Here is a 14,772-nt window from a genome sequence, read left to right as displayed (position 1 = left end):
AAAGCTTTCCACCGACGGAATCACGAACGATATAAGCTAATCAAAAAAAAAAACGCGTACGAATAGATCAGATCAAACGAAATTGCAGCCAGATCTAACAATTAAAAAATTCAAGAACTCAAAAAAAAAAAACTAGACCGACATGGACGGAGATCAGAGGAAAAAAAGTTCCGGGGGGAAATAAAAAAAAAAAAAAAAANTCGATTTCACAACTAACCTTAAGATCAGGCTTTAACGCCGGAGATTTCGAATGCTGAGATAGTCAGATCGGTAAGAAAGACAATGCTGGCGATTAACGGAGGATGGTTTTGAGGAATTTTGAAAGCGAGCAAAAGAGAGAGAGAGTAGTAGAAGAAGAAAGAGATGAAGAAGAGGAAGAAGAAAACAGCTGGCTTAAGAGAGAAGGAGGAGGAGGAGGGATTAAGGAACGAGAGAAGCCTCTTTGCTGAACAGAGGGCTTCCTTACTCAGATTTTTTTTTTACTTTTATTTTTTTTATGATTAACCAATGTCTGGAATTACATTAGAGGAAGAAAGCACAATAAGTAAAAAAATAAATTAAATTAAAAGATAAGGCGTATATGGTAGAAACACGTAAATCTTGGAGTCATATTTATCCAAAATTATATATAATTATCAGTGCTAAGTTAACTTCAAGATCTGTTTATGATTACCATCATTATTCATAATGAGTACTACCATTATTTATTTTCTAATTATGTGGCATGTCCATCAATTAACAAAAAAATAAAAATAAACTTTATATATTAATGAAGAGGATAATAAAAAGTTTTCTTTTATCTTTACTGATAAAGAATATTTAAATATAACTTTGGTGTATCTTATTTTGTACAATCGGATAATGCAATTATTTTTATTTCATAAAGTGCAAAAGAAAAAAAGAGATAATGTGCTTTGTATGCATATATATCTGTAATTATTATGGGCTATGGAAAAAAAAGTTATGATTTAATAATTAGATAAGATAGATACATGTGGCATCCTTTAATAGGATGCACAAATTTTCACATCATCATCAACTATTTTAATAAGAAAAAAAACTCTAATTAACAGAGTTACCAAATTTAAAACCAAATGTGAATCTGGTCGTGTCGGGTCGGGTCGGGTCGTGTCGGTTCGGGTCGAGCCGGGTAAAGTAACGCGTGAGGAGAATTGGGTCCCCCGCAGTTACCAAAACGGATATGCGCTTTCTGTTCTACACGGAAAACGACCTTCTCATTCTTTCTTTTCTTTTAGGACTCATCAAATTATATTTATATTGATTGCTCTTTCATTTCTTTTCCCCCATAACCATGATTATTATATCTCTAACCTTTTTAAAATTGCCAATCTTACTTGAAATAATTTTTACATGTATAAACATTTCTTCTAAGAATATGTTGGATAATACTTGCATTTGGAAAAAAAACTTAATTTAATTACCAAACTTACTTGAAATTACTTAAACCATAATAATAAAGGATCCTAAGCGATTAACAGATCATCGTTCATGGTCTCTATCCTGAAGATGAGAATTTTTCTTTTTCAACCTATTAACCGAAAATGACGTGATTACAAATGTCGGTTTCGGTGGTATGATTGATGATGATTCAATACAATACAAGACACCATTATATATTAGCTAATGACGTTTCTCTTTTGTTGTCTACGTATTTTAGTTTTCGCCGTTTGATTTATTTTAGATCTATCTACTACTACTGTATAGTTTGACGAAAATTAATTTATGCACGTAGATAGAATTGGAAAACACGTTAATACGCTACACGACTTTTTTTTTGGTAGTCGCCATTAGTTTGGTAGCACTAGATCGAACAATTAAAGTGAGTAGCTGGTAAAACTAATTAACAATACACCAACTTGATGAATTACACAATTCGCCAAAGAGACAGCTAGCTATAAGAAATAAAAACATCAATAAATCAAACTAATTGACTATAGATGCCGCAACACGAGCTACATCGTCTCTATCAATTATCGATTAAGAGTAAATAACGTTAACGTATGTCATACTGTATTAACTTTTCATCTATGCTTTTATAGGTATATGTTAACTCAATTTTATCACCTCTACATGTTGTTTTTAGTGATTTTCTTTTCTTGTTTTTTTTGAATTTTGTATATATTTAGGTCATGCGTGCAGCGATGAGAGGTGAACTTTAGGTTGGTGGGATGTCACGATTAGCTACATCTTTTGACCCTATCAATTTTATTTAGCGGTTCTTATGACATGGAAATTCACGTATTCGTGATATGAAAAGTGGTACATTTTTGTCACTTTTGTCTCTATATAAATCATAGGTATGTAATTTATACCCTAGAATATTCTTATGTATATATATCTCCAATGATTTTTGCTGTTAACAATTATACATTGTAACGCATTTAAATCTCGTGGCAGTTAAGTGATGGTTTTCACATCAATTGTTACTTGTAATCATTAACGATGGTAAATGACAATCGGCAGAGGCTACTTAATTATAATAAGTTAATAACATACAGCGGTTAAATATTTTTGGTAAGAAAAAAAAAACAGCATAGCCATTGTTATTTTGTTTGGAAAAAGGTCATTGTTATGTTATGTTATGTTTATTTTGTATTGAATAAAAAAAAGTGCATGTTATTAATATCTTGGAATTAAGTACACCAGTTTTGTCATAAATATCTCCGGCAAAGCTTTAAAGATAATGGAGCCACACTATGTCACATGATCAATGGCCAAATGCTCTAACCCGCACTAGGTCTAGGTGCTCACCTATATACATGTATGTTTTAAAACGGAATTTAGGAGAACGAGTGCTTACCAAAATGTTTTTTTTTTTAATTATTATATATGCATTAATTGCCTTAAACGGAAAAAATAATATTGTTGGTAATGGTTAGTATAGTTTTAAAATATTAAACTCTTAAAAACATAATTTTAGTATGGATACTCCGTATATATATCTAAGGGTACGTGGTTATAGAGAAAAAAAAAACTGAATGACTATATTTGCACTTTATCGTGCATTCAGCATCGAATATTAGACATTAGGCTAGTTACAATGGAGCTGTTGAATCTTTTTTTCAACAGCTTAATGCTTACAACAAGGGTGTTGAATAAAAAAGAAAATCTAGGTGGATTGATCTGAGTTGAATGCAAATGATGTGGAGTTTCCAGTGACATGTGTCAGCTGGTGATTATTGGAAGGAAGGGTGAGAGAAATTTTTTTTTTTACCGACATAATTTGTTTTTTTTTTAATCTGTTGTTTTCCCATTGGCTATCCAGATTTTTGTGTTTTTTTATCTCTTCTCAATTATTTATACTCAATTATTTGGTTGTAATCAATTTTTTTTAAAAAAGAAATTTATATCAAAATTCATAATTTTAAAAAATCTATATATAGAGACTATTTTCGTTTCATTTGGACATAAAAAAAAACTTCATTTCTCACTATATGTCAATTAGGTGCGTGCTAGATGTCAATTACGTGATTCAAATGTCCATTATGAATTGCAAACAGATCTAGTCAAACACATATGGGCAAAATTCGGAATGTTCCGTGATTAAAGAGGTTTTAAAATTTCTGTGTGTGATTTAAGTTAAGATGATTGTACTAATTACGTTATGTACGTTTTATTAGTTGTATTGTGTGTTTGTATTTTCCGAATTTGAAGTTTGTGTAATTTTATTTGTTTTAATAATAATAATTTTTATTTTTGTTATATTAAAATATTAGCTAAAAATATAAAATTCAATTTAAAAAATAATAATGTAACTTTTATTGATTTTCCACGTCTCAATATTTCACACGCTTACATTCGTGAGTTTATTTATTCGATTACTCTTTTGTTTGTTTGTCACCATTCTCTGTATTTCATTATAAGAGTACGTATATAATAGAGTAAACGAAAGTGAAAAAAATCTAGTCTAAAACTTCCACACACGAGTTTTAATGATAGTCGATAGAGTGAGTTTTTTCCTATAGTCGTTGCATGTTGTGTATAATTGATTGATGTGTATAATTCACATATCAATTATACGTGTATAATGGTAGATTTGTTTGTTGATTCAATATACGTGTTGATGTGTATTATATGCATATAATTGATGTTTTTTTGTTATAAAAACTATATTATCTCTGAGATCAATAGATCTCTTATAGAGTTTTTGACAAAACAGATAAATAAATAATACTATATAAGTTTTGGATACCATTTTCTTCGCCTGCCCAGTATTTCACATGATAACACATGAGCTCTTCGTCTCATATGCATGTGCCTCTCCTTTTACTAATCTACGTTTGTATTCAAAGTAATCAGTCCACCATGTCACTGCCACATTTTAAAGTCTTCCCATTTCTTTTTTTTTTCATTATTACACACAAGTTATATTTGTCAGCGATGATTAATGTGAGGTATTAATATTCTTATAGCGAAGTTTCTGTGGGATATATGAGGTCCATTCGGTCCAACCTGTTTGACCAGTTTTGCAGCGTTTTTTAAATAAAAATAATAAAACATAAACCATTTAAAGGCAAGCATACAGTAACAAATATTTATTTATCTCATATGAGTTAAAATAATTTGATCTACATAAAATTAATGTTTTGGATATAATTTTTTTTTTTAGTTTTGGAATTGAAAGTTTAATGTTTTGAAAAGAAAAACAATTTTTGACAATAAATAACAATTACAATAGATGAATTCACTTATACACATGATTTACATAAATACATATTTATTAGAATTAAAGACTTCATCTATTGTAGATCAATATTCCAAATTGTCTATATTACTGACTTCATCTATTGTAGATCAATTCTCCAATAGATAAATTGTCTATATTACTATCAAAATGAAAATGATCTATATTCAAAAATTCTAATATTTTTATGAACAAGTTCTGTGAACCGTATATATATATATATATAATATTTATATGATCATTAATTTATGTTATAAATGAGAACTTGCATTTACATAATAATTCTAAAATCTTTTTTCGAATTTTGTTCATTTTCACATTAACTTAAGTTGAGATCAGAAAATTTATAGTGTTAAATAATTATAGTAGTCATATTCTAATCCATATATCGATCCACATCCAAAGATTTCAAGGTTATACATTCAAGATTCCAATTAAATGTAAAATTGTGTCAAATATTAGGAGAAAAAATTAAAGTGAGGAGAGCAAAAAGTGATAAACGTATGCATGTTAAAGACTGAATTATCCATCCGAGTCTACGTACTGTGCTACATTTGAACCCAAAAAAAAAAATCTATCGTACTGCATTTTGTTTGTATTCATCACTAGTTCTAGATACTGAACAAATGATGCACAACTTGTAGCCTGGTACCATCTCTAAGAACCGCAGAAAGCATGCAAGCTCAAAAATAGTGAGCTCGGTCGATTGGCTGAAATCCTCGATGTTGTGTTTACGAAACCTCTTATGGAAAACTCTATCAATATCTAGATCGTATCTCCAGCTTAGGAAACTCTGATAGACGGATTCACTGTGTAACAGTTCGTCAATAACAATTCTGAATTGTTTGCAGACACGCCGTAAGACAAGAATGTCTTGAGCACATACTCTTGAAAATATCTGCATCTAGAGATCAATTGGGAGAAAAGAGAGTGGGTCAGCTTCTGCAATTCCAGCAGATTGTGTAACCTGAAAAATAGCCAGCAATGAGAGCTCATGTGCCTCTCCTTTTACTAATCTAAGATTGTATTCAAAGTAACCCAATCCACCATGTCACTGTCACATTTTAAAGTCTTCCCATTCCTTTTTTTTTCATTATTACACACACATTATATTTGTCAGCGATGATTAATGTGAGGTATTCCATATTTATATATTTCACAATTTTAATTCTTATAATGAAGTTTTTGTGGAGGAGGAGACTAGAGAGAGTGTGATAAACAACTAAAAAAAACACTTGCATTTATTCACTTCTGACCACCGTCTTATTGCGTTGGGCTTATGGAGTATGCACAGGCCCAGCCCAATAATAAAGCCATGTAGGGGTCGGTTTCGTTATCGCATCGATAGTTTAAAACGGCGTCGTTGAGGGGTTGTCACCTTAAGGCGGTTGCTCGCTTATAGCAAAGTGTTGGCGCAGTCGAGTGTCTCTCATATAGATCGATTTGTTAGGAGATAGAGAAGGACGCGAGAAGGGGGAAAGCTGAATCATCTCCCACTAGGGTTTCTGCTAGTAGATTCTTTTTCGTTGCAGCGAGTCGAGCTAAGAAGAGACTCCGTAGCTGTTTCCGTAAGTGTTTTTCTCTCTCTTTGTTTACTCGATTTGGGGTGGGTTTATTAGGGTTTATCATCTGCGTTCTTGGGGAGTTTCTTCGTTTCACTTTTGGTTTTATTTCGGGTAATTTCTTATATTCGAGGTGGTTGACATTGTTGTCTGTTTCTCTGTTTGATTTGATTTTTTTTTTTTTTTAGGTTTAACGGATTTGGTGATGGCGAACTTGGGAGGCGGTGCGGAAGCACATGCCAGGTTCAAGCAGTACGAGTACAGAGCCAACTCTAGTCTGGTGTTAACCACTGATAATCGTCCTCGGGATACACATGAGCCTACAGGAGAACCGGAAACTCTGTATGGGAGAATTGATCCGAGGACTTTTGGTGACCGTGTTGCTAGGGGAAGGCCTCAGGAGCTGGAGGATAAGCTTAAAAAGTCTAAGAAGAAGGAACGTGATGTTGTGGATGATACTGCTAATGTTCGCCAGAGTAAGAGGCGTCGTCTTAGGGAAGAGAGCGTGCTTACTGATACTGATGATGCGGTTTATCAGCCCAAGACTAAAGAGACGAGGGCTGCTTATGAGGCCATGCTTAGTCTTATTCAGCAGCAGTTGGGTGGGCTACCTCTTAATATTGTTAGTGGTGCAGCGGATGAGATATTGGCCGTCCTCAAGAACGAAACACTTAAAAACCCTGAGAAAAAGATGGAGATCGAGAAGTTGCTGAACAAAATTAAAGACCAGGAGTTTGATCAGCTTGTTAGCATTGGAAAGTTGATCACGGATTTTCAAGAGGGTGGTGATTCTGGTGGTGGTAAGGCTGATGACGATGAGGGGCTTGATGATGATTTGGGCGTCGCTGTTGAGTTTGAGGAGAATGAAGAAGATGATGAGGATAGTGATCCTGATATGGTTCAAGACGAAGATGATGAGGAGGATGAAGAGCCTAGCAGAACTGGAGGTATGAAGGTTGGTGCAGGATTAAATGACGATGATGCAGGAGATGCAAGTGAGGGCACAAATCTTAATGTTCAAGACATAGATGCATATTGGCTCCAGAGAAAGATATCTCAAGCATATGAACAGCAGATTGATCCACAGCAATGCCAAGTACTCGCTGAAGAGCTTCTTAAGATACTCGCTGAAGGAGATGATAGGGATGTTGAGAACAAGCTGCTTGTGCACCTTCAGTTTGACAAGTTTAGCCTTGTTAAATTTCTGCTGCGGAACCGTCTTAAAGTTGTGTGGTGCACTCGGTTGGCTAGGGCAGAAGACCAGGAAGAGAGGAATCGAATTGAGGAGGAGATGAGGGGGTTGGGCCCAGAGTTGACAGCAATTGTGGAGCAGCTGCATGCAACAAGAGCAACAGCGAAAGAGAGGGAGGAGAATCTGCAAAAAAGTATTAACGAAGAAGCTCGACGTTTGAGGGATGAAACTGGTGGAGATGGAGGCAGAGGCAGGAGAGATGTTGCTGATAGAGATTTAGAGAGTGGTTGGGTGAAGGGTCAGCGTCAGATGCTGGACTTGGAGAGTTTGGCTTTTGACCAAGGTGGTCTCCTGATGGCGAATAAGAAGTGTGACCTCCCTCCTGGCTCTTACAGAAGTCATGGCAAAGGATATGATGAAGTCCATGTGCCATGGGTTTCTAAAAAGGTGGATATCAATGAGAAGCTTGTGAAGATTACCGAAATGCCTGGCTGGGCCCAACCTGCTTTTAAGGGAATGCAACAGTTGAACAGGGTTCAAAGCAAAGTGTATGAGACTGCACTTTTTACGGCAGAGAACATTCTTCTTTGTGCTCCAACTGGTGCGGGGAAGACCAATGTTGCTATGCTTACGATACTTCAGCAACTTGAAATGAATAGGAATGAAGATGGAACTTATAACCATGGAGATTACAAAATTGTCTATGTTGCACCCATGAAAGCCCTTGTTGCTGAAGTTGTAGGTAATTTGTCTAATCGTCTGAAGGATTATGGAGTTACTGTGAGAGAACTCAGTGGGGATCAGTCCCTAACCGGGAAAGAAATTGAAGAGACTCAGATAATTGTTACCACACCAGAGAAGTGGGATATCATCACTAGGAAGTCTGGAGATCGAACTTATACTCAGCTTGTGAGACTTCTTATAATCGATGAAATTCATCTCCTTCATGATAATCGAGGTCCTGTGCTTGAAAGCATTGTTGCTAGGACTCTTAGGCAAATTGAAACCACGAAAGAGAATATTCGTCTGGTGGGTTTATCTGCTACACTGCCAAATTATGAAGACGTGGCCTTATTTTTGCGGGTTGATCTTAAGAAAGGTTTGTTTAAATTTGACCGCAGCTACAGACCCGTGCCTCTCCATCAGCAGTATATTGGAATCAGTGTGAAAAAACCGTTGCAGCGGTTCCAACTGATGAATGATCTGTGTTATCAGAAAGTATTGGCTGGTGCTGGAAAGCACCAGGTCCTTATTTTTGTTCATTCGAGGAAGGAAACAGCAAAAACTGCAAGAGCAATACGGGACACGGCAATGGCGAACGATACCGTCAGCAGATTCTTGAAAGAAGATAGTGTAAGTCGTGAAGTTCTTCAGAGTCAGGTTGAGATTGTTAAGAATAATGAGCTGAAAGATATTCTGCCATACGGTTTTGCAATTCATCATGCTGGGTTAACAAGGAGTGATCGTGAGATTGTTGAAGATCTTTTTGCTCAGGGGCATGTGCAAGTCCTGGTTTCCACAGCAACTCTCGCATGGGGTGTGAATTTGCCTGCACATACAGTTATTATAAAAGGAACCCAAGTGTATAATCCTGAGAAAGGGGCGTGGATGGAGCTGAGTCCTCTAGATGTTATGCAGATGCTTGGCCGTGCTGGAAGACCTCAGTATGATCAACATGGGGAGGGTATAATTATCACCGGCTACAGCGAGCTGCAGTATTATCTTTCTTTGATGAATGAGCAACTTCCTATTGAAAGCCAGTTTATTTCTAAACTTGCTGATCAGCTTAATGCTGAAATTGTGCTTGGAACCGTTCAGAATGCTAGAGAGGCTTGCCATTGGCTTGGTTATACGTATTTATATATCCGTATGGTTCGTAATCCAACGCTGTATGGCTTAGCGCCTGATGCACTTGCAAAAGACGTAGTGTTGGAGGAAAGAAGAGCTGACCTGGTACGTACTTTTTTCATCTGCATAATTTGAGTTTTCGAAATCTATTGTCATCATATCATTTGTTTATTGTTACATGCCCATAAATATATGCCTACTATCTGGAACTTTCACATGGCCACTATATACAATCCATGATTAACTGTGCATGTTTATTGTTACATGGCCACTATATACAATCCATGATTAACTGTGCATGTTTTTTCTCACTGCTCTGAAAGTTACTTTTATTTACGTAGTATTCTTAGTGACGAGTTTCTAATGCTCTGTGCGTTTGTTTTTCATATAGTATCATTGCCCATAAATATCATGCCTCGCATTAGTAACTTTGCCACTGTCCACTATATGCAATCCATGATTAACTGTTGGGATCACTTGTTCGTTCACCATGTTGATTACTAATATAGTATCATTAATTGCTGTTTGAGTATTTTGAATGATGATGTATCTGATTATTTAACGTTATTGCTCTGTAAGTTGCATTTTATTTTATCAAATAAATTCCTAATGGTGATCTCATTTTCTAGTACTCTGAAAATTACGTTTATTATTTGATATCATTTTCCATAAATATTGTTCATAGCATCAGTAGCTTTCTCAACATGCATTCCATGATGAATTGTTGGATCCTTGTGATTGCCTTGTCCTCTTCAAGTTGTTCTTAAGTTACTTTTATTAATTATTCTTAACGGCCAGCTGTGTCTAATGCTTGATTGAATTGTTGTTTTTGCAGATACATTCGGCTGCTACTATCTTGGACAAAAACAACTTGGTTAAGTATGACAGGAAAAGTGGGTACTTCCAAGTTACAGATTTGGGACGCATTGCTAGCTACTATTACATAACCCATGGGACAATAGCTACGTACAATGAGCATTTGAAGCCAACAATGGGTGATATAGATCTCTATCGTCTGTTCTCACTGAGTGAGGAGTTCAAGTATGTGACTGTTCGGCAAGATGAAAAGATGGAACTGGCGAAACTTTTGGATCGTGTCCCGATTCCGATCAAGGAAACTTTGGAGGAGCCCAGTGCAAAGATAAATGTATTGCTGCAGGCATATATTTCACAGCTAAAGCTTGAGGGTCTTTCTTTGACATCTGATATGGTCTACATTACTCAGGTTTGTTCCATACTTTCTACTCTCGTCTCTTCTAGTTACATTGATAAATTTGATGTATCTAGTGTTTGGTCCTCATATGTCGTTTCTTTCTGTCATGTTTAGAGTGCTGGACGTCTTGTGCGAGCTCTTTACGAAATTGTATTGAAGCGGGGATGGGCTCAACTGGCAGAGAAGGCTCTGAACTTGTCTAAAATGGTTGGGAAGAGGATGTGGAGTGTCCAGACACCCCTTCGTCAGTTTCATGGAATTCCTAATGATATTTTGATGAAGTTGGAGAAGAAGGATTTGGTGTGGGAGAGATACTATGATCTATCCGCACAGGAGCTAGGAGAGCTTATTCGTAGTCCTAAGATGGGCAGGCCGCTTCACAGGTTCATCCACCAGTTCCCAAAACTGACTCTTTCTGCACATGTTCAGCCTATAACTCGCACTGTTCTGAAGGTGGAGCTCACAGTTACACCTGATTTCTTGTGGGACGAGAAAATTCATAAATATGTTGAGCCGTTCTGGATAATTGTGGAAGACAATGATGGTGAAAAGATCCTTCATCACGAGTATTTTATTTTGAAGAAGCAGTATGTTGATGAGGATCACACTTTGAGCTTCACTGTGCCAATCTTTGAACCACTACCACCTCAGTATTTTGTCCGAGTGGTTTCAGACAAGTGGCTTGGCTCGCAGACTGTGTTGCCTGTATCTTTCAGGCATCTTATTCTTCCAGAAAAGTATCCACCTCCGACGGAACTACTGGACTTGCAGCCCCTCCCAGTGACGGCGCTAAGGAATCCAAATTATGAGAGACTCTATCAGGATTTCAAGCATTTTAATCCAGTGCAGACCCAGGTCTTTACTGTTTTGTATAACACAAACGACAATGTGTTGGTTGCTGCTCCAACGGGAAGTGGGAAAACTATTTGTGCGGAGTTTGCTATTTTAAGGAATCATCAAGAAGGGCCTGCTACAATGCGTGTTGTTTATATTGCGCCGCTCGAGGCTATTGCCAAGGAGCAGTTTCGTATCTGGGAGAAGAAGTTTGGGAAGGGTCTTGGTTTACGGGTTGTTGAGCTAACTGGGGAGACTGCATTGGATCTTAAGCTGCTTGAGAAAGGTCAGATAATCGTAAGTACTCCTGAGAAATGGGATGCTCTTTCCCGCAGGTGGAAACAGAGAAAATTCGTTCAACAGGTTAGCCTTTTCATCGTCGATGAACTCCATCTAATTGGAGGTCTAGGTGGTCCAGTGTTGGAGGTAATCGTCTCCAGAATGAGATATATTTCAAGTCAGGTCAATAACAAGATCAGGATTGTTGCGTTATCCACTTCCCTTGCAAATGCGAAGGATCTTGGGGAGTGGATTGGGGCCAGTTCCCACGGCCTTTTCAACTTCCCTCCCGGAGTCCGTCCTGTCCCTCTGGAGATTCACATTCAGGGAGTGGATATATCTAGTTTTGAAGCCAGGATGCAGGCGATGACCAAGCCAACCTACACTGCCATAGTCCAGCACGCCAAGGACAAGAAGCCGGCTATTGTTTTCGTCCCAACCCGTAAACATGTCCGCTTGACTGCTGTGGATCTGATGGCTTATTCTCACATGGATAACCCGCAGAGTCCTGACTTTCTGTTAGGGAATCTGGAAGAACTGGATCCTTTTGTTAGCCAAATCCGCGAGGAAACACTGAATAAGACACTGCGCCATGGTATTGGGTACTTGCATGAGGGTTTAAGCAGTCTGGATCAGGAGATTGTGACACAGCTCTTTGAAGCTGGACGGATACAGGCTTGTGTGATGAGCAGTTCATTGTGTTGGGGCACTCCATTATCTGCGCATTTGGTGGTCGTAATGGGGACACAGTATTACGATGGGAGGGAAAATTCACATTCTGATTATCCCGTCCATGATCTGCTTCAGATGATGGGGCGTGCTAGCCGACCTCTTCTTGACAATGCCGGGAAGTGTGTGATCTTTTGTCACGCACCGCAGAAGGAGTATTACAAGAAATTTTTGTACGAAGCCTTCCCTGTGGAAAGTAATCTCCAGCATTTCTTGCATGATAATTTCAACGCAGAAGTGGTTGCTGGGGTTATAGAAAACAAGCAAGATGCCGTGGATTATCTTACATGGACTTTCATGTACAGGAGGCTTCCCCAGAACCCGAACTACTACAATCTCCAAGGTGTTAGCCACAGGCATTTGTCTGATCACCTATCAGAGCTGGTTGAGAACACCTTGTCTAATCTTGAAGCCAGTAAATGCATTGAGATAGAGGATGAGATGGAACTCTCTCCTCTTAACCTTGGTATGATTGCATCCTATTATTACATCAGTTATACCACCATTGAGCGCTTCAGTTCTCTGTTGTCTTCTAAAACCAAGATGAAGGGTCTTCTTGAGATCTTGACATCAGCTTCGGAGTATGACATGATCCCTATACGGCCTGGCGAAGAGGAGACTGTTCGGAGACTAATCAATCACCAGAGGTTCTCTTTTGAAAACCCAAAATGCACAGACCCTCATGTGAAGGCAAACGCGCTTCTCCAGGCGCATTTCTCAAGGCAAAACATTGGCGGGAACTTGGCAATGGATCAGCGTGATGTCCTTTTATCTGCAACTAGACTTCTTCAAGCTATGGTCGATGTGATATCAAGCAATGGCTGGCTGAATCTTGCTCTGTTAGCTATGGAAGTAAGCCAGATGGTGACTCAAGGCATGTGGGAGCGGGACTCCATGCTTCTGCAGCTCCCTCACTTTACAAAGGACTTGGCCAAGAGGTGCCAGGAGAACCCGGGGAGAAACATTGAAACCGTATTTGATCTTGTGGAGATGGAGGACGAAGAACGCCAAGAGCTTCTCAGTATGTCAGACGTGCAGCTTCTAGACATTGCCAGATTCTGCAACCGCTTCCCAAACATCGACCTTACCTACGAGGTTGTGGACAGTGAAGAGGTGACCCCAGGGAAAGAGGTTACATTGCAAGTGATGGTTGAGAGAGACATGGAGGGGAGGACAGAAGTGGGAGCTGTGGATTCACTCAGGTATCCCAAGACCAAAGAAGAAGGATGGTGGCTGGTCGTGGGAGACACCAAGACGAATCAGTTGCTGGCAATCAAGCGTGTCTCATTGCAACGGAAAGCGAAGGTGAAGCTGGATTTCACAGTACCGACTGAACCAGGAGAGAAGTCATACACACTATACTTCATGTGCGACTCTTACTTGGGCTGTGACCAAGAGTACTCTTTCTCTGTTGATGTCAAAGGAGCTGGCCCTGGAGATCACATGGAAGAATGATTTGTTATTCAGGTTAGTTCCACAGTTTTCTGGTCATAATTTTCGGATTTAGGTTCGGTATCTGGTTCTGCTTTGTGCATTGACCGACTCGCTTCATCTTTTGTGTGAATTTTATTAGGTGTGAGTAATCTGTTCGTCCATCTGCTTCTTCTGTTTTCTTTTTGCCTGAGCTATCATTAGGTTTGTGCAAGTAGGACTGCATATTGTGCATAATATATGATGATGACCTACCTACTATTGTGAAATAGTAGGTCAAGTAGTGAACAATGTGATTATATTTGAATAATTAGTCAAGTAGTGAAGATGTTGAGTGTTGACCAGCAAATTGCTAGAAATCTGTCTAATTGGATAATGATTTGATGTGTGCATCACTGCTATTATGTGTCTCATAAATCTCATATGCTGTGCCTTACAAATAATTGATTAAAAGAATTTGTATTTGAAGATCCAGAAAATGACACAAAATTTCTGTTATATTTGCAGGCATATATGCTCTGATTCTGGAGAGTGGGTAAACTTGTCTTCCAAATAGCCTACGGTACCACCGTCTGAGGGTCTCTGCAGTCTGAAGTTTCTGAAGAATAGATATTATATATGAAGGTGTAATAATCGTTGTTCTGGTCTTTTGTTTGACCTTTCGTAAGTACTACTACGATTAGCCAGTGCTGAAATTTTTACTCAATACTATGCCATGCATCGAGTTTTTAGACCTATGTATGGTGTGACTTGTTACTGGTTTTGTCAAAACTAATATGAGTTTATGACACTATGGAAGCTGAGATTGCTTAAGAGAATTTTTAAATGCAGCAGTGTTCATTTGTAACATATGAGTTTTTGAGACTTGCGAGTCAGCTTAAAATCAAAATTGAGTAAAAAGGTTGTAATATACATAATGGGATACTTTATGTCCCTTTTGGTAGTTTACCGATCACAACCAAAAAAATAAATGTCCAAA

The 14,772-nt window shown here is 37.8% G+C and overlaps 1 protein-coding gene and 1 long non-coding RNA gene across 2 annotated transcripts; one reads left to right on the top strand and one right to left on the bottom strand.

Moving 5' to 3' along the window:
• LOC104740793 lies at positions 1-609 on the bottom strand. Its single transcript, XR_760224.2, has 2 exons — positions 218-609; positions 1-36 (listed from the first exon to the last, which is right to left on the bottom strand). It is a non-coding gene; the product is annotated as an uncharacterized LOC104740793 (long non-coding RNA).
• On the top strand, positions 6,084-14,640 carry LOC104740792 (DExH-box ATP-dependent RNA helicase DExH12). Its single transcript, XM_010461488.2, has 5 exons — positions 6,084-6,273; positions 6,456-9,412; positions 10,143-10,532; positions 10,635-13,829; positions 14,301-14,640. The coding sequence occupies exons 2-4, from the start codon at positions 6,473-6,475 to the stop codon at positions 13,815-13,817; spliced, it is 6,513 nt and encodes a 2,170-aa protein (XP_010459790.1). The 5' UTR covers positions 6,084-6,273; positions 6,456-6,472; the 3' UTR covers positions 13,818-13,829; positions 14,301-14,640.

This window comes from Camelina sativa, chromosome 14, assembly GCF_000633955.1.
Source record: "Camelina sativa cultivar DH55 chromosome 14, Cs, whole genome shotgun sequence".
Lineage (NCBI taxonomy): Eukaryota > Viridiplantae > Streptophyta > Magnoliopsida > Brassicales > Brassicaceae > Camelina > Camelina sativa.
Note: the sequence above shows the minus strand (reverse complement) of the source record. Positions and strands in the feature narration are given on the sequence as shown.

Excerpts from the sequence above, each read along its gene's own strand:
- LOC104740792 (XM_010461488.2), top strand. The coding sequence starts at position 6,473 with ATGGCGAACTTGGGAGGCGGTGCGGAAGCACATGCCAGGTTCAAGCAG. Across the intron at positions 9,413-10,142 it reads AGGAAAGAAGAGCTGACCTG|ATACATTCGGCTGCTACTAT; the intron begins GTACGTACTTTT and ends TTGTTTTTGCAG. Across the intron at positions 10,533-10,634 it reads ATATGGTCTACATTACTCAG|AGTGCTGGACGTCTTGTGCG; the intron begins GTTTGTTCCATA and ends TGTCATGTTTAG.